The 18,679-nt window shown below is 40.0% G+C and overlaps 1 protein-coding gene across 1 annotated transcript in view; it reads right to left on the reverse strand.

Annotated features, from left to right (window-relative positions):
• The window catches only part of LOC126457994 (uncharacterized), a 375,721-nt gene that overhangs the window by 103,769 nt on the left and 253,273 nt on the right, over positions 1 to 18,679 (reverse strand). Inside the window, exons 11-13 of the mRNA XM_050094761.1 lie at positions 12,957 to 13,222; positions 4,841 to 5,010; positions 4,446 to 4,554 (exon numbers count right to left, since the gene is read on the reverse strand). Of these exons, the coding sequence (XP_049950718.1) occupies positions 4,446 to 4,554; positions 4,841 to 5,010; positions 12,957 to 13,222 (545 nt within the window). The remainder of the gene's footprint in view (positions 1 to 4,445; positions 4,555 to 4,840; positions 5,011 to 12,956; positions 13,223 to 18,679) is intronic.

An 18,679-nucleotide genomic window follows, 5' to 3' on the forward strand; every position in this document is an offset into this window, starting at 1 on the left:
TATTTACAGTGGCTGTATACTATGGAGGTTCCCTACCATTATGAACTGTTCTACTGGGTACATATCTATCCAGTGCATGCATTGTTGCCACAATGATGTCATTGTCACTGACATCAGTTTTGATGTAGACATTCTCAAAGAGGTCAGATCTACTTGTTGCCATTAGGTCCAATATATTTCCATCCTGAGTGTGTCCCCTAACTATCTGTTGTAGGCAGTTTTCAGAGAAGGCATTTAGTAGTTTCACAGGATGTCTTATCATGCTCACCACTAACAAAACTGTAATTTTACCAATTAATTGTTGGACAATTAAAGTCTCTACTGATGATTACAGTATGATTGGGGAATTTAAGTACAAGTGAACTAAGGTTTTCTCTAAAGTTTTCAGTTACTTCAGGAGATGAATCTGGTGTGCAACAGAAGGATCCAACAATCATTTTATACTCACCCCTGATATTGAATCTTGTCCAAACAATCTCACATGCAGCTTCAATTTCTCTATCTATGAATCTGTGTTTGTTGTTTACTGTGACAAATACACCACTTCCATTTCCCGTTTGCCTATCCTTTCACTATACATTTAAATTTTCCCCAAAAATCTCACTGCTATCAACTGCTAGTTTCAACCAGCTTTCTCTACCTAGTTTTATATGAACTTCACTGCTTTCCATGAGTATTTCAAACTCTGGCACTTCATTGCGAATGCTTTGGCAATTTGCCACTAGGATTTTAATACTCTCACCTGTGGGAGGCATTTCTTTGCATCTTACACTGACACTTCTGGGTTTCTTACCACTATAGTTATCTGGATTGGATGGAGAGTCACCTAATCTAAAAAAAAAACTTGTGTTACAGCCCACACACAGTCAGCTACATGTGTAGCAGCCTCTGATGTGTAGTGCACACCTGACCCATGGAGCAAGTCCAGGAAGTCCCAGCCTAGCTTGTCACAGAATCTTCAAGGTGTCTGGTTCAGTCTTTCCACTCGACTCAGAACCAGAGGCCTACGGTCAGTTCTGGGAACAATGGTGGAAACTGTGAGCTTTGTTGACACTTCACGTGCATTTTATTGAAGGTAGATTACTATGATACCTAAAATGTAGAAATGAAATAATATATGCTAATAATTTAGGAGGACAGGAGAGCATTGAATTGTTGACAGGCATAAATAAGCTGAATACACAATTGTAGTCATGCAGGTTGACTGGTTTTGTTTGGTGGATATGGCAGAAGGGGGAGGGGAGAAAAGAGACAGGGAGTAGGGGAGGGGTTGAGGAAGGGTGGCTGACAGCTCAGAAGGAGGCAGCAGATGTGTAAGACAGGAATACGAGAGGAAGAGGCAGCACATGCCCCAAATAGGAATGCAACACACAGGTACTGGAGCCAATGCTTTCCTGCACCACATGATGATTATGGCATGGGAGAGCAGTCTGGAAGCAGGTGATAGGAAAGAGGAAGTAGAGACTGTTGTGAACAGGGTGTGGGTGTAGAGGGTTAAGGTTGACAGGACTGCAGAAAAGGATGTGTTGCAAAAATAGCACCAGTTCAGAAAAGCTGGTGCTATGATGAAGGATTGAGGTGGCAAAGTTGTGAAGCAGGCACTGAAATTGAGCATGCTGTACTCAGCAGTGTGTTCTGCCATTGGGTGGTCAACTGTGCTCTTGGCCACAATTCTGTGGTGGCCTTTGATTCTGTTGGGCAGCTAGTTGCTTGTCATGCCCACACAAAATGCTGTGCAGAAATTGCAGCAGAGCTGGTACATGGCACAGCTGCTTTCTCAGGTGACCCTGCCTCTGATGGGATTTGATAGGCCTCTGATGGGAACAGGCTGGATGTGATGGGTGGGTGATCTGGGCAGGTCTTGCACCTGGGTCTTCCACATATTTATGATCCCTGCGGCAAGTGGTTGAGTGTAGGAATGACACAGTGATGGACCAAGATGTTGTGTAGGTTAGGAGGGCAGTGGAACAGCACTTTAGAGGAGGTGGGAAGGACTGAGGGTGAGGTGTTCCTCATTGCCAGGCATGATGATAGATAGACAAATCCCTGGCAAAAGCTATGCTGCAGCTGCTCCAGTCCAGCATGATAATGGGTGATATGGGGGGGAGGGGGAGGGGTGTTCCTATTTCTTGGGGGTGATGGGAGAATTAGGCATGTGTGAGGATATGGTGTGGAGAATCTGTTTGCATACTAGGTTTGTGGGATAATGTTTGTCTGTAAGGTCTTTGTGCGAGAGCCAGCATGGACAAGTTGTCACTGCATATATGCCGTCCATGGGTAACCAGGCTGCCTGGGAGTGATTTTTTGGTAAGAAGTGGATGATAGCTGTCAAAATGCTGGTACTGTAGATGGTTAGTGGGCTTGATATGGGCTGAGGTATGCATAGAGCCATGAGACAGGTAGAGGTCCAGGAAGGTGGTGTGTTGGCTTGAGGGCAACCAGGTGAAGCAGATCGGAGAGAAGGTGTTGAGTCTGTGGAGGAATGAGGATAGCTGGCCATGAACCTGGGTCCAGATCATGAAGATTTTCTCAACAAACCTAAAATTCAGTCAGCACAATGTGTGTGTGTGTGTGTGTGTGTGTGTGTGTGTGTGTGTGTGTGTGTGTGTGACAGGGTATTTAGAGAAAGGATTCATCTGAAAGCTAGCAAAGTTTTTAGTCTTTGTGTGCCTGTCAATGACTCAACATCTCACTATGCAGTGAGTTGTCATCTCTACTTCGAAATTATGTATTTCCTGCCCAGCTGACATTCTCTTTATTTTATGTAGGACTGTACAATTTCAGGTTTAGGCCATTTTTAAGTATTTTATGAATGATTTTTTAATGGTATATTATGCCACTGTCATTGCAGTTGTTGCAACACTGCAAAAACTCAAAAGTAACATGCTCCCAAAATAACGAAAAACTGTTTCTAATTTATTTTATGACAATTACATGCAGGCACTGGAGTAAAGATATCATTGAAGAATGGCTCATAAAATAATTGAAAATGGTCTAAGGCTGAAATTGTACCATCATACCTCAAATAAAGAGAATGTCAGCAGCAGGAATTACAAACTCATTTAACAAATTCTGCCCGAACTTCACTGTTTTCACAGACTAACACATGTCTTTTTTATTGTCATCTTAGCTTATCTTCTATTTCCTTACACTTAGTTTTTGTTCTTGCTACTCATGTTTGTCTCATCTGTGTCTCTGGTTCTCCTTTCCTTACTCCAGTTTTACTGAATGCTACCTCATCTTAGCTGCAAGAGGTGTGATTGAGTCTTGAAATAGGGGAATATAATTGTGTTAGTAAAAAGCAAATAAGGTTTTTTTGGAAGATCACTTATGCAAGTCAGCCACGGAAGTGGACCTAGCACACAATCATTTGAGCTTCATATTTTATGGCCTCCCATTTTGAGTTCATCTTTACTCATGTGGGCTATTCTGACAACATGATAATTTTTCTGCTGTGAATGCAAGGTTCCGTTCATGGAAGAGGCGTGCCACTAAATCTACAATATTTTAGTTTCCCAAATAGACTTTTATTATCTGCATAATCCAATTGCTCAACAGTCACAGAAAACAGCCTCAGGAAAAATTTTCTTTCAAGTTCTAACATTTTGAGGACATGTAAGAATTTAATTTTAAATTATCTATTACAGAAACCAGACTGAGAGGCACGTGGCACAGTTTGTTCAGAGTACTAAGCCAGTATTCTGTTCCAGGCTACTTGGGATTTTTTTCAAAGACTGATAGGAGCAAAATAACTCTGTAATTAGATATGATTTGCTGATCTTCAGTTTCATAAAGACTTGTAATTGCACCTTCGATTTTGCCAGGGAGAACGCCTCACACAAATGTCTGATTTTAATTATAGTTGTTTCAAAGAAGTGCTACCAAATCAGTACATAGATTTGTAGTGCTCTGGTAGAAAACACCATTATAGCTAGAAAAACATAATTTTTAGCAATAAAATGTCATTTATAGTTTTTTAGTGGTTGTATTTTTTTTAAATTGATTGTTGCTGATGATGTAAACTAACTCATCAATTTTCATTGCCACTGTACACTTTGTAAATCTTTTTCTGAACATTCTCTCTGGACATTGTCATTGTATCATTAAAATGATCCTTTTATACAGAATGTTTTACTATCCAACATTAAATGATTATTATATTTTCATTTGTTAACATTTAATCGTCATGGCCAGATGAATAATTTATTGCTGTTTTCACACCTAAATTACTAAATGTCATTTAGTCTGAAAATAAGCTGTGAATGGCTATGACATTACTTTCTTTAACATTCAATGTTGTATTGCCATTGCATTATCAAATGTCAGTTCATTCTCATATATTTGTAGGTGAACATGTAAGCAGTCTCTAAAACAACTAAACATTTTAAATTAATAACACCTGATGTAATTTATTTATTCTTTGCAAATATTGTGGGAATACTCACAGATATGGGTCCTCTTGAATAAATACCCGTGACTGTACCTGTTCAAGAGTTGGCATGTTAGCACACAGCAAGCCAGCAAGAGTGACTTTTCTGAGTTCTTGTAGTTGTTCTGTAAGAATTAAAGATTAAATACTACTAATAACAAATATTTAAACATTTTAATAACTTTAGTATACTATATTCCCATTTACTGAAAACTAAATATGAATATCTTATGAAAGAAACTGAGGCAAGACTGAAATTGGCCTTAGATGACTCCATGCTACCTGACACATGCCACAATAAGTTCGCAAATTTTACTAATGTGGTACAGATATAAAATGTGTACATATTCCACTGTATTAAAACAAGTTGATATTTTAAAGGTGATATACTTTCACAGCATCTCTACTTACTTTTGCTGAATGATGAGGGAGGGAGATCATTCTCATACCAGAAGCGATCACTATTTCGTACTAACGCAAACTGGTGAGCCAATAGGCAGGTGAAGGTGGGGCCAACAATGGCCCCATCAAGTTCTGTCTCCAGCACACCACCGACAAACAGATCTATCAAGCCTGGATCACTGTAAATGAAAATGCAAACAAGTTTCATTTTTAAAAAATGTATGAAGGCAATTTGCAGTTGGTAAAATCGCTGTTGTGGGCAGTAAATTGAACTGCAAATATAAATCTAAGAATTGAAAATACAATCAGAATTTATTCCCAAAAAGGTGTCAAAAAATATTCACGATTGAGGGAAATAAGTCAATTTTCAGGCATAGAGAAAAGAAAAAGGAAAATAGTGTTACGAGATTTCCTGATAAAGATAGGTTCTGATCAATTTCAGGAACTTATGTTAAACTATACCACTGTTGCAGTGCATAATTTTCATGATATATGAAGTGATTAATGTGGTATGTGGTGCAGAGGATGGAGAAAAATGGATTTTGTGCTGTAACTCAAAATTTTCGTTTGATAGGTTCAACAGCTGCGCAGGTTAAAGCCAAAATGGCTTCTCATTTCAGAGTATGATCACAGGCATCGAAACCCCATTACAGAACATGATCATTTGCCACAGTCCTGGATGGTACTGAGTTATGAAGGGGGTGCTCCATGTGGCTGGTCAGTAGTGAGGGATAGTAGGTGACTCATGCCTTTTCTCCTGTCACCTGCTATCCCTAATATATCCACCGACCAGCCAAAAATGTATACTATCTTTGTTATTCAGAACTACCCAAGACTGGAGCAAATGAATCACATTCTTTGCCTGTTTGCATGCGCTTAAATAGTAAATATCCTTTCCACTATCTTCCCCACTCCTACCATAGTGGTATTCAAACTTCCTCCCAAACTAAGCAACATCCTTGTCTGTCGCTTTTCCATCCCTGCTTCAAACATCTTGCCCCATGGCTCCTACTGCTGTAAATGACCTACTAGAGCAGGACTTGTCCTGTATATCCTCCAATTACCAACTACTCCACTTCTGTCAGGAGGCATTTCCTAACCCATCAAAAGCAGAACCACCTGTGAAAGTAGTCTACCAACTTAACTGCAACCAATATGAGGCATTCTACAAGGAAGTGACCATTAACAAGTTGTCTGTTTGCAAGAATGGCCACTGGCAAATGCTGACCTTAGAGACAGCTTGACTGCCCTATTACCAAACATGGCACACAAAACAGTGTAATTGACTTCAACAACTGATTCACAGTCTGTGCTATCTGGACTCTTTCCGCCAATGCCATGGTTTCTGAACTGTGAAAGTGGGAACTCTCCCTGCAGCATATCCTTCATTCCTGTAACCCCCCTGGCCTCAATCTTTGCTAGTCCCTAGCATCTTCCCCCTCCTCTTCCATGCCTTCTATGCTATCCCTTCCTCTCCCCATCCCACACCATTTCTTTACCCTCAAAAACTACCACAGCCACGGTCACTCAGTCAGGCCTCATAGCTTAGTCCACTTTTAAATGTACCTGCCTGCTGCTCAGTACCTCCTCTATATGATAAGTAGCAGTATATCCTAACAAATGTTGTTATACTATCCTGTATTTACCATTGTTTAAATTATTTACAGCAACAGATAGTTTGGGAGCTCACTGTGACAGAAATACATTACATCTAATGACCAATTGGAAGATACCCACAATCAGTGAGCATGAGGCATTTGTAATAACAATTGCTACCAAAGCACAGATGGCAGCCGTAAAAAATAGGTATAACTAGATGGATAAAAAATCTACCCACCAAGTGGTGGCAGGAGAAAACACACATAAAACTTATGGGAATGCGCAAGCTTTTGGAGCCAGTGGTTCCTTCTTCTGGTATGAAGTTGAAAGAGAAGGAAGACGGATGAAGGAAAAACCTGGTGACATTTAGGAAAAGCAGAGAGTTATGGAAAAGTTGCAAAGAACCCTGGGTCAGGGGAGAGTTATGAGACAGAATGAGAGGGAAAGACTGATTGTTGGAGACTGCATAGGATGAGATCCGAAAACAAAATGAGAGCTTAAAAGTGGAAGATATGGTAATAAACAAGATCGAAATTATTGACAAAATATTATGCAAGTGTTTATAAGATCAGAAAGCTACATGCCTTAACATGGCTGAAAGGTCAGAAAATAAAAGATATAAAAAACTAAAACGAAATTTAGAAAAGGAAGTTACTGTTATCCTTTCCAAGTCAAATGTTCCTTCGCATACACCCTAGGCATTTGAGGCAAACATGTTTGTTCGGATGTGGACTCTTTACAGCAATACTCAACCCTTCTCACATCAGCCTTCACAGGATATAATTACCCCACCGGCCCAGTTAAAGAGCAGATTTCTTGGGCCATCACATCCAATCTTGGTACTACTGAACCCTCCAAAAAACTTAGGAGTACACCTTTTATCACTCAGTACTATTCCGTTCTTGAATATATAAATCCGATACTTCAATACAATGCTACGACTTCCTTAAGTAGAGTCCAGAAATGAGGTCCATTCTGTTTGACATTTTGTCCACTACACCTAGAATAGCTTTCTCCCCTTCCCCCAAATCTCCACAATATTCTGGTCAGACCCCATGCTGCTTCTGCACCAATTTCCCTACCCTTTTTATAACCCTATCTTAAACCTTTGTCTCTCAGGAAAAAATTGGAAATTTGTGGTAAGTTCTATGGAACCAAACTGCTTTGGTTATCGGTCCCTAGGCTTACACACTACTTAATCTAATTCAAACTAACTTCCGCTAAGGACAACACACACACCCATGCCCAAGGGAGGACTCGAACCTCCGATGGGGGGATCCGCGTGAACCATGGCAAGGCACCTTTCACCACACGGGTGCCTCTCAGGTTTTCAAATCTTGTTCTCTGCAGTTCTCAACAATCAGTCTTTCCTTCTCATCCATTTTGATAAGTCTTCGCTGATCCAAGGTTATGGGTGACTTTTCTGTTATTCTCCACATTCCCAAAACCTCACCATTTCTTTTCCTTCATCCCTCTTCCTTCCTCTTCAATCCTTCTGCCAGAAGAAGGAGCTGCTGGCACAGTTCCATAACTTTTGTATGTTTTTCTCCTCCTTCGTGAGTAGATTTTTTATTCATCCAATTAGATTATATTTTCAAAAAACTGATTATTTTTGTTGATATATCAGTTCTTGAAACAAATATATAGATTTACTTGCTCAATAAAGTAGATAAAGAAGTGCTAGTGTCTTATCTCAAGGAGGAACTCAATTTAGCTCTGAGCAAGAGCATATAGAGAAACTTCTGCTCAAGTTTAGAAAAATAGTTACCAAGCACTATATACACTGAAGAGCCAAAGAAACTGGTACACCTGCCTAATATTATGTAGGGGCAAGCACACAGATGTGCCACAACACAACGTGGCAAGGACTCTATTAATGTCCAAAGCAATGCTGGAGGGAATTGACATCATCAGTCCTGCAGGTCTGTCCATAAATCTGTAAGAGTATGAGGGGGTTAAGATCTCTTCTGAACAGCAATTTGCAAGGCATCCCAGATATGCTCAATAATGTTAATGTTTGGGGAGTTTGGTGGCCAGCGGAACTGTTTAAACTCAAAAGAGTGTTCCTGGAGCCACTATGTAGCAATTCTGGATGTGTGTGGTGTCGAAATTGTCCTGCTGGAATTGCCCAAGTCCATTGGAATGCATAATGGACATGAATGGATGCAGGTGATCAGACAGGATGCTTACGTACATGTCACTTGTCAGAGTCGTATCTACCCGTATCAGGGATCCCATATCACTCCAACTGCACACCCCCCACACCATTACAGAGCCTCCACCAGCTTGAGCAGTCCCCTGCTGACATGTAGGGTCCACGGATTCATGAGGCTGTCTCCAGGCCCACACACATCCATCTGCTCAATACAATTTGACATGAGACTCATCCGGCCAGTCATCATGTTTCCAGTCCTTAACAGTCCAATGTCGGTGTTGACGGGCCCAGGCGAGGGTAAAGCTTTGTGTCTTTGAGTCATCAAGGGTACACGAGTGGACCTTCAGATCCAAAAGCCCGTACTGATGATGTTTTGTTGAGTGGTTTGCATCCTGACACTTCTTGATGGCCCAGCACTGAAAATTGCAGCTATTTGCGGAAGGGTTGCACTCCTGTCACGTGGAACGATTCTCTTCAGTTGTCATTGGTCCCCTTCTTGCAGGATCTTTTCCTGGCCACAGTGATGTCAGAGAACTGACGTTTTACCAGATTCCTGATATTCGCTGTACAGTTGTGAAATGATTGTATGGCAAAATCATCACTTCATCGCTACTTCGGAGATGCTGTGTCCCGTCGCTCATGCGCCGACTATAACACCACGTTCAAACTCACTTAAAGTTTGATAACTTGTCATTGTAGCAGCAGTAACCAATCTAACAACTGTGCCACACACTTTTTGTCTAATATAAGTGTTGCTGATCACAGTGCCACATTCCGCCTGTTTACATATCTCTGTATTTGAGAATACGTCTGCCTACACCAAATTCTTTGGCGCTTCAGTGTATACACTGGACAGTACATGATGGGAGAGACCCTTCAAGGTATACTGTCTGTATAACAAAGCTCCTAAAGAAACAGTGCCTTGGGCACATTCATTCATTCATTTGTATTCTGTGGACCCATCAAGAAGGAGGACAGTCAAGTGTGCGTCAAGATATACATTACCAGAAGATAAGAGAATCATAAATACTTAATCCATACACTATATTAGTGGCAAAGTATCACTATACTGCTTAATACTATTCATGGAAATGCAGCTAAGTTTAACCATGTAAATTAGAAACAAAATTTCTGTTTCCTCAGTTACATTAAGCAGTTGCTGTTTTAGCTTAATATTTACTTAACTACTTTAGTTACCTACTGCTATATAGGACTCAGTCAATTTGTGTAAACACTTGTATGTAAGATATCTGAGGGTATGAGATGGAATGATTACACAGGTTTAATTTCAGTTAAAGCTGGTGGCAGACTTTGGTATGACAGTGAAAAAAAGCAGTCAATCTTGAAAGGTGATTACTTACAAAACACTCACATGACCTATCCCAAAACATTGCTCAAGTGCAGATATTTCTTTCACTTATTTTCAGATTTATTTTTTATCATTAATCAAACCAAGCGGTGACAAGTTCTTTATGTAGTTATCTATACTACTATCAGTTCATAGTTGTCATTTGGTTCAACACAGCAAGTAACCCCACTTCTCAATGTCAGAAAATAACACAATAACTTGATAGTCTCAGATAAGTTCACAACAAACATGTCTCAATATTTCATTTTCACATACAATTCAATTGCATATCCTTGGAATTCACACATGACAATGTCAGCCTAACTCCCTATTCAGTGAAGTTTATGAACATAACTGTATCTTTGTTAACAGTTCACAAGGGAGGTAAACAAAGTACAGCTCCACACATACATGTCTAATTATTCACAAATAATTCACTGCTTTTGATGTATAATAGCGAGTACAAATAAAGATGTGAGCAGTATGTTACACAGTCATGAATTTCATAGAGATGTAACAAAATTATTGCAACTCGTGGACTTTTATCACATAAACATTAATTGTGTGGTTGCTTAAAAACAAAGGTGATGACTGTGCGGTTATCAGACATAGATTCACACAAAAAATTACCAAATTATAAATTGCTACGCAATATTATCACAATGATTGCTAAGCCTGGACTGAGGATTTTTGGGTCACGTGAAGAATATATAGACTGGTGTCATGATATTTTGAGATTTTGATAGTGAAGTATATATAGATTGGAGTCATATTTTGTGATTTTGATAATTACATTATCTATACTATTATATAAAGTCAAGTTGTTACTTAAAGTTGTTACCAAAAATCTCTTGTCTGATTTACTTCAACCTTTTACATGATACTTTAATAAATGTTCTTTAACATATAAAAATTGTATACACAAGGATGCGCTGTTTTGTTTTCTTCTACGTAATCTGGATTGTCCATTTGTAGATTAAAACAATGGGAAATACTGTCATTGAAGCTATTATCTTCACAGATGGATACAGAGAAAGGGAAGGAGTAGATGGACAGAGAGAGGGGTAGGAAGAGGTGCAGAGAGATATAGGGGGGTGGGGGGGTAGATGAACAGAGAGAGGGTGCAGGAGGTGACAGACTGAGAGATCTGGGGGAGGGGGGGAGGAGGGGGTGTTAGAAGGAGATGACGACATATATCCAATTCCAATACATATTTAGCAACTGTAAGCACTACTGGGTTTGCTAGTAGTTTATAAAATGAAACAGGTCAGAATTAGAAATAGAATGGATCTATTAAATCCAACAATAATCTAGTTTAACAAAATGATACTTGTTTAGGAAAGTATCAAAGGTCAGGGTATTATCTGATTAACACACTGTATGCCTTCACGGTGGATTCACTATTTTCATGTAAGATGGCACTATTTTCATGTAAGATGGCCATCTTTTAAATTTTGACAATTTATTCAAATTCTTAATTAATGGCTTAACTGTATAACATAAGGCATTATCAGGATTAGAAAAATTAGGGCAACAAAAGAATAAAGTCAAATCCTGGAATCAAAGAAGCACAAGGTCTCAAAATGACAAAAATAACTTTGGGTGTTGCCAAACTATAATTACAAGTGTCTTCTCAGTTAATACATTACTGGAAAAAGAAAATTAGTTACAGGAAAAAATGAAATCAGGACGTATTAATAAGTGGTGTCAATTCTCTCGAAACCGCTGATTAGCTCACACAAGTTTTTCTACAGAATGGTGTTTCAACAATTTTGAATGCAATTTCTTTTAATTAACAAGGTTTTAAGTAAAATGAAGTATACCATTTGAATCCACAGACTGAAAACTATAACATGGATTATAAAATTATTTGAAATACCATATGAACAGTATTTTGTCAGTTTTAGGTACATACTGCATATAAACTATATATATAAAAACAAAGATGATGTGACTTACCAAACGAAAGTGCTGGCATGTTGATAGACACACAAACAAACACAAACATGCACACAAAATTCAAGCTTTCGCAACCAACGGTTGCTTCATCAGGAAAGAGGGAAGGAGAGGGAAAGACGAAAGGATGTGGATTTTAAGGGAGAGGGTGAGGAGTCATTCCAATCCCGGGAGCGGAAAGACTTACCTTAGGGGGAAAAAAGGACAGGTATACACTTGCACACACACACATATCCATCCGCACATACACAGACACAAGCAGACATTTGTAAAGGCAAAGAGTTTGGGCAGAGATGTCAGTCGAGGCGGAAGTACAGAGGCACAGATGTTGTTGAATGACAGGTGAGGTATGGACGGACGTCCACATCAAACCCACCAACAAGCAACAGTACCTCCATTATGACAAATGCCACCCATTCCACATCAAACGCTCCCTTCCCTTTGTTTTTAGATATATTTTTCCCACGTGGAATGTTTTCCTCTATGATATATATATATATGTATAATAGAGGGAAACATTCCACGCGGGAAAAATATACTTAAAAACAAAGATGATGTGACTTACCATACGAAAGCGCTGGCAGGTCGATAGAAACACAAACAGACACATACATACACACAATATTCAAGCTTTCGCAACAAACTGTTGCCTCATCAGGAAAGAGGGAAGGAGAGGGAAAGACGAAAGGAAGTGGGTTTTAAGGGAGAGGGTAAGGAGTCATTCCAATCCCGGGAGCGGAAAGACTTACCTTAGGGGGAAAAAGGACAGGTATACACTCGCACACACACACACACACACACACAAAAAACATTTCTCTTAGATATACTCCAAAATGAAAGAGAGATGTAAACAAAGTATGTCAGCTTAGACACTATACAGAGAACTGAATCTGCACCTTCTACAACTGCAAAAGGCACATACCTGTTTATGTCTGGAAAACTCTCTCATAGTTTATATATGATTATATATAATATTTGTTCTCAGGCTTTCATGTTATGCAGTTTTCATTCTACTTCCCTGCTGTGACTGGAAAGTGAGCAGTTAATTTCAGAAACCACTAACTCACCTGTAGATTTTTTTAAGGACACTAAGACTCTCTTCTGGAATGTTGTGCGTTTGTCTGCTATGGTCAGATGACATAGGACACAGCTTAAGCCATTGCACATATGGTGGAAGCCCGTGATCACGACCTCTATGAATCAAAAGGGATGCTACATTCCAGTTTGATGTAGAGGTATATGGTGTATGTGCCAATGGAATGGATGCTGGTGTATTCAGTAACTTCTGTATCACAGGTTCTGAACTATCTTTTGATACATTTTTGCCGTCCATCTGTAAAATATATGATGTAATAGATTACAAGAGTTAATGGTGTGGTAAATGATACTTCTGTTAATTAACTAGTGAAAATATTTCCCAAAAGTAATTTATATACAAAATACAAAAGCAGAATATGGACAATAATAAGCCTGACATCATTTTTCAGTGGCAGTATCATGGCATTCGGTCATCCCTACATCTATAAATTATCCAAAAATTTAACTGCTGTAACTGGTAATGCAGGTACCTCGCAGAACATTTACCATAATAAAATTACTGTTTCATATTTTTAAGATGTTGGGCAGCCAGGCTTCAATGCCCGGAGACACTGGACATGTGTATGTGTGTGTGTGTGTGTGTGTGTGTGTGTGTGTGTGTGTGTTTTATGCTTGTGTGAGTGTGAATCTGTTTTCTACTTTGTCTGAGAGCTTCAGTGTTTTAGCAGCCTTTTTCATTGTCTCTACGCATCTTAATGTCTCCTTTATGTGGTGAGAAGCAATCTATCTTTTCCCTATTGTTGTTAACTGAGTGATCTATCATTCACAGGGGACAGTCAAAGAGAGAAATTATCCAAATGGTAATAAAAAACATATGGCAGCCTTCCTGGTGAAAAAAAGCCACAGTCTGTACAAAAATATAATGATTAGACCTTCACTGATTGTATGTGTGCTGTATTCTCCAATAACTTACAATTTCAGCTTAATCAACTGAGCAAACATTGATACATTACGCAAAAAATAATGGGATGTTGGTTACTGCTTACAAATGGGCTTGACTCATGGCACACTCGCAACACACATTTATTGCATGCAGCTGTGCTAATATGGTTTTTCTGCAGCCTTGGTTATGTTTTACCAGACAGCTGAACCAGATATTGGTAGTGGGTGAGGTGGCGAAGTGGTTAGCACACTGGACCCACATTCAGGAGGATGACGATTCAAAACTGGGTCCAGCCATCCTGATTTAGATTTTCATGATTTTTCTAAACCACTCCAAAATAAATAAATAAATAAATAAAAAATTAAAAAATTGTCATGTGACTAGGGCCTCCCCCATCAGGTAGACCATTCGGACCATTCACTGGGTGCAAATCTTTAAATTTGATGCCACTTCGATGACTAGCGCGTCGATGGGGAGGAAATGATGATGATTAGGACAACACAACACCCAGTCCCTGAGCGGAGAAAATCTCCGACCCAGCTGGGAATCAAACCTGGGCCTTAGGATTGACATTCTGTCATGCTGACCACTCAGCTACCAACCACTCCATACAAATGGTGGGATGTTTCCTTTGAAAGAGCATGGACGATTTCCTTCTCCATGTTTGAAATATTCTGAGTTTGTGCTCCATCTATAATGACCTCAATGTCAACAGAACATTAAAATCCAATCTTCCTTTATGTCTCAGTTCATGATTATTTTCCATGTAGTGCTTCCATGAGACAACTACACAGAGCAAATGAAGAAGACAGCTAGGTCAGATGCCAAAGTTACATAATCAAAATGAAATCACTACATCAACATCCATAAATAATGCCATAAACCTCAGGAATACCATCTTATTTAATGACTACAAACCAATGAGCAAACTGTCAGAGCTGTTTCTCCACATTACAATTGGATACAATACAAATGCATCAGACATTCAGAGAATGTTTCAGTTATGAACTTTTATTTGTGAACTTTTTTTTCTTCTACAACATGACATAACACTTACTGTATGATAACAGCTTAACTGCACAAACCAGTGTGTGACTAACTAGAATAATTAATATATTCCTCAGTCCTCACAACATCTGACTAATATCCATCAAAGAGCCTCTGAAGAAGCAAAGACCTGAAAATACCTTAGAAACTGTTCAAATCTCCCTGAAAAATGCTCCAGTTTAAGTGCCATACTACAACCAATAATAATAATAAATGGACAAATAACTTAAAAAATTTTCAGTATAATTGTAAAGTAAAATTGTGAACAACACTGAAGAACCAAAACATTTGATGAACTGCTGTATAGCGTTTTTGAATATTTCTCAATCATCTAGAAGATGTGATATTTTGGCAAGTTGACTTCTTGCCACATTCAGTCAGTCCAGATGACTGACTGTTTTCTGCTGGATACCACCTTTCTATCCTCTCTCCTTAGCTGCAGCCTCTGGCCAGCCGGTTCAGACACGAACCTGGTATTGTGGTGGAGGAAGCGTGGTGTAGTGGTTCAAACGAATGTTCTCAGTCCTACTGTGGCTGCAACTGGATGCATGCCTCTGTCAGCATGATGACAATATGTCTGTGTCTTCTTCAGTTGCCATGACAGGAGCAGATTTCTACATAAACCGCCCTTGTGCTTTGAACATTTTGAATGCAAAGTCCCAGTCCTTGTTTAATTGAAGGCTTCTGTCTTTATTTACGCTACTGGCCATTAATATTGCTACACCATGAAGATGATGTGCTACAGACATGAAATTTAATTGACAGGGAGAAGATGCTGTGATATGCAAATGATTAGCTTTTCAGAGCATTCACACAAGGTTGGCACTGGTGGCGACACCTACAACGTGCTGACATGAGGAAAGTTTCCAACTGATTTCTCATACACAAACAGCAGTTGACTGGCGCTGCCTAGTGAAACGTTATAGTGATGCCTCATGTAAGGAGGAGAAATGCGTACCATCACATTTCCGACTTTGATAAAGGTTGGATTGTAGCCTATTGCGATTGCGATTTATCGTATCGCGACATTGCTGCTCGTGTTGGTCGAGATCCAATGACTGTTAGCAGAATATGGAATCGGTAGGTTCAGGAGGGTAATACGGAATGCCATGCTGGATCCCAATGGCCTAGTATCACTAAAAGTTGAGATCACAGGCATCTTATCCGCATGGCTGTAACAGATCATGCAGCCACGTCTCGATCCCTGAGTCAGCAGATGGGGACGTTTGCAAGACAACAACGATCTGCATGAACAGTTTGACGATGTTTGCAGCATCATGGACTGTCAGCTTGGAGACTATGGCTGCCGTTACCCTTGACACTGCATCACAGTCAGGAGCGCTTGTGATGGGGTACCCAATGACGAACCGGGGTGCACGAATGGCAAAACGTCACTTTTTCGGATGAATCCAGGTTCTGTTTACAGCATCATGATGGTCACATCAGTGTTTGGCAACATCACAGTGAACACACAATGGAAGCGTGTATTTGTCATTGCCATACTGCTGTATCACCTGCCATGATGGTGTGGGGTGCCATTGGTTACACGTCTCAGTCATGTCTTGTTCGCTTTGACGGCACTTTGAACAGTGGACGTTACATTTCAGATGTGTTACAACCCGTGGCTCTACCCTTCATTCAATCCCTGCGAAACCCTACATTTCAGTAGGATAATGCACGACCGCATGTTGTAGGTCCTGTACAGGCCTTCCTGAATACAGAAAGTTGTCGACTGCTGCCCTCGCCAGCACATTCTCCCGATCTCTCACCAATTGAAAACGTCTGGTCAATGGTGGCTGAGCAACTGGCTCGTCACAATACACCAGTCACTACTCTTGATGAACTGTGGTATCATGTTGAAGATGCATGGGCAGCTGTACTTGTACACGCCATCCAAGCTCTGTTTGACTCAATGCCCAGGCGTATCATGGCCGTTATTATGGCCAGAGGTGGTTGTTCTGGGTACTAATTTCTCAGGATCTAGGCACCCAAATTGCATGAAAATGTAATCACATGTCAGTTCTAGTATAATATATTTGTCCAATGAATATCTGTTTATTATCTGCATTTCTTCTTGGTGTAGCAATTTTAATGGCCAGTAGTGTATTAACTCATCAAGCAGTTGGATTTCTACAGCCTCTTTTAGAATACACTGTCAGAAGTGACAGTGCATCTCTCCTGTGCCATCCACACAGTATGGTCTACATATATTTTCCTGCACTGGCAAGGGATTCAGTAAACTCCTGTTTCCAGAGTAATAGGTCATCCTTGACTGATCCCAAAAAGGCTTTTGTTTTGGGTGGTGGCAAAAGATGCACTTGACATTTTGTTTCCAGAGTATTCTGCTAATTTTTCCTGGATACAGAAAATACTCAACTGCTGCCCTGGCCAGCACATTCTCCAGATCTCTCACCAATTGAAAACAACAAGTTTCTCTTCATGCTCAACAGACTGTGGTAATGGCTTCTTTGGGCTCAAGGCACCTCTGACAGTCACTGTAACTGTTCATATGGAACACTACCTGTACGTTCTGCAGTTTGGCTGATAGGCTGTCATGGTCTGATATTTTGCATGCTTTCTACACTACTGTACCTAGGACACCTCATTGTGAAGGGGCATAACAGCTGGACGTGTGCAACTACAAACTGATATGTGTTGGTTTATGGTAGATGCTGTGTCCTAATGTGCCATCTGGTCTTTGCTTGATAAGCACATCTAGAAATGGAAGTTAATTATTTTCTTCTATCTCTATCATGAATTTGATGCTCTGGTGTGGTGAATTCATATGTTGCACAGAGTCCTGTAATAATGTCATTCTTGCAGCCAGATTATGAATGTATCATGTAAATATCGCAAAAAGAATGAGGGCTTCCAGACTGCTGATTCCAAAGCCTTCATAAACATACTGGCCACCACAGGTGATAGCATCCAACCCATCACTACTGCAGCTGTTTGTTCATAGTAATTTCCATTATATAAAAAGCAGGCTGACATAGCATGAATTAAAACAGTTTGTTAGTGCTTGTCCAAACTTTTCTCTTATGAGGCTTCGCGGGTCTCCTAGAGGTACCCTTGTGAAGAAAGATACCATGTCAAAGCTTACCATGAGGTCTTCTTGGCCCAGTTGGAATGTCTGGAACTGTTGGATGAAATGTGCTGAGTTCCATATGTGATGCTGGCATTTGTCCAAAGAGAGGCTGGACCTCACTATCAGGTGTTTTGCCAATTCATATGTTGATGTGCTAATGTTGCTAACAATTGGGCAGAGCGCCATTCCTTCCTTGAGGACTTTAGGTAGTCCATAAACTCCAGATGGCACAGCTGCTCATGGACAATGTTTCTTCACTGTCCTCTTATTTGGGTATTGTGATAGAGAATCTCAATGGCCATCCTCTTTACTCGGTTCATAGAGTTGTCTTTGGTTCTCTTGCAAGTATTGTCCTCAAATGGGTCATACGTTTTTTGCCTGTATTCTTGACAATGGCAGAACCGTACAATTTCCTTTGTCTTCTGGGAGGATGACTATCTAAGAACCTTCTTGTAGCTACTTAAGTGCTTCCCTCTCTCCCTTGGAGATGTTTGGCTTTAGTGGAACAGCCACAGTAAGTGTACAGCACATTCATATTGTATTTCCTCTGCAGCATCCCATGGATGAGCAATAGCAAACTGTTCCATCATTCTGATAAATACCACTGTTAGTAGGGTCATCAAGGTCGGTGCAAAATTTAGCCACTTTCCTACTACAGATAACGTGGCATCATC

Source organism: Schistocerca serialis, chromosome 2 (assembly GCF_023864345.2).
Source record: "Schistocerca serialis cubense isolate TAMUIC-IGC-003099 chromosome 2, iqSchSeri2.2, whole genome shotgun sequence".
Classification (NCBI taxonomy): Eukaryota; Metazoa; Arthropoda; class Insecta; order Orthoptera; family Acrididae; genus Schistocerca; species Schistocerca serialis.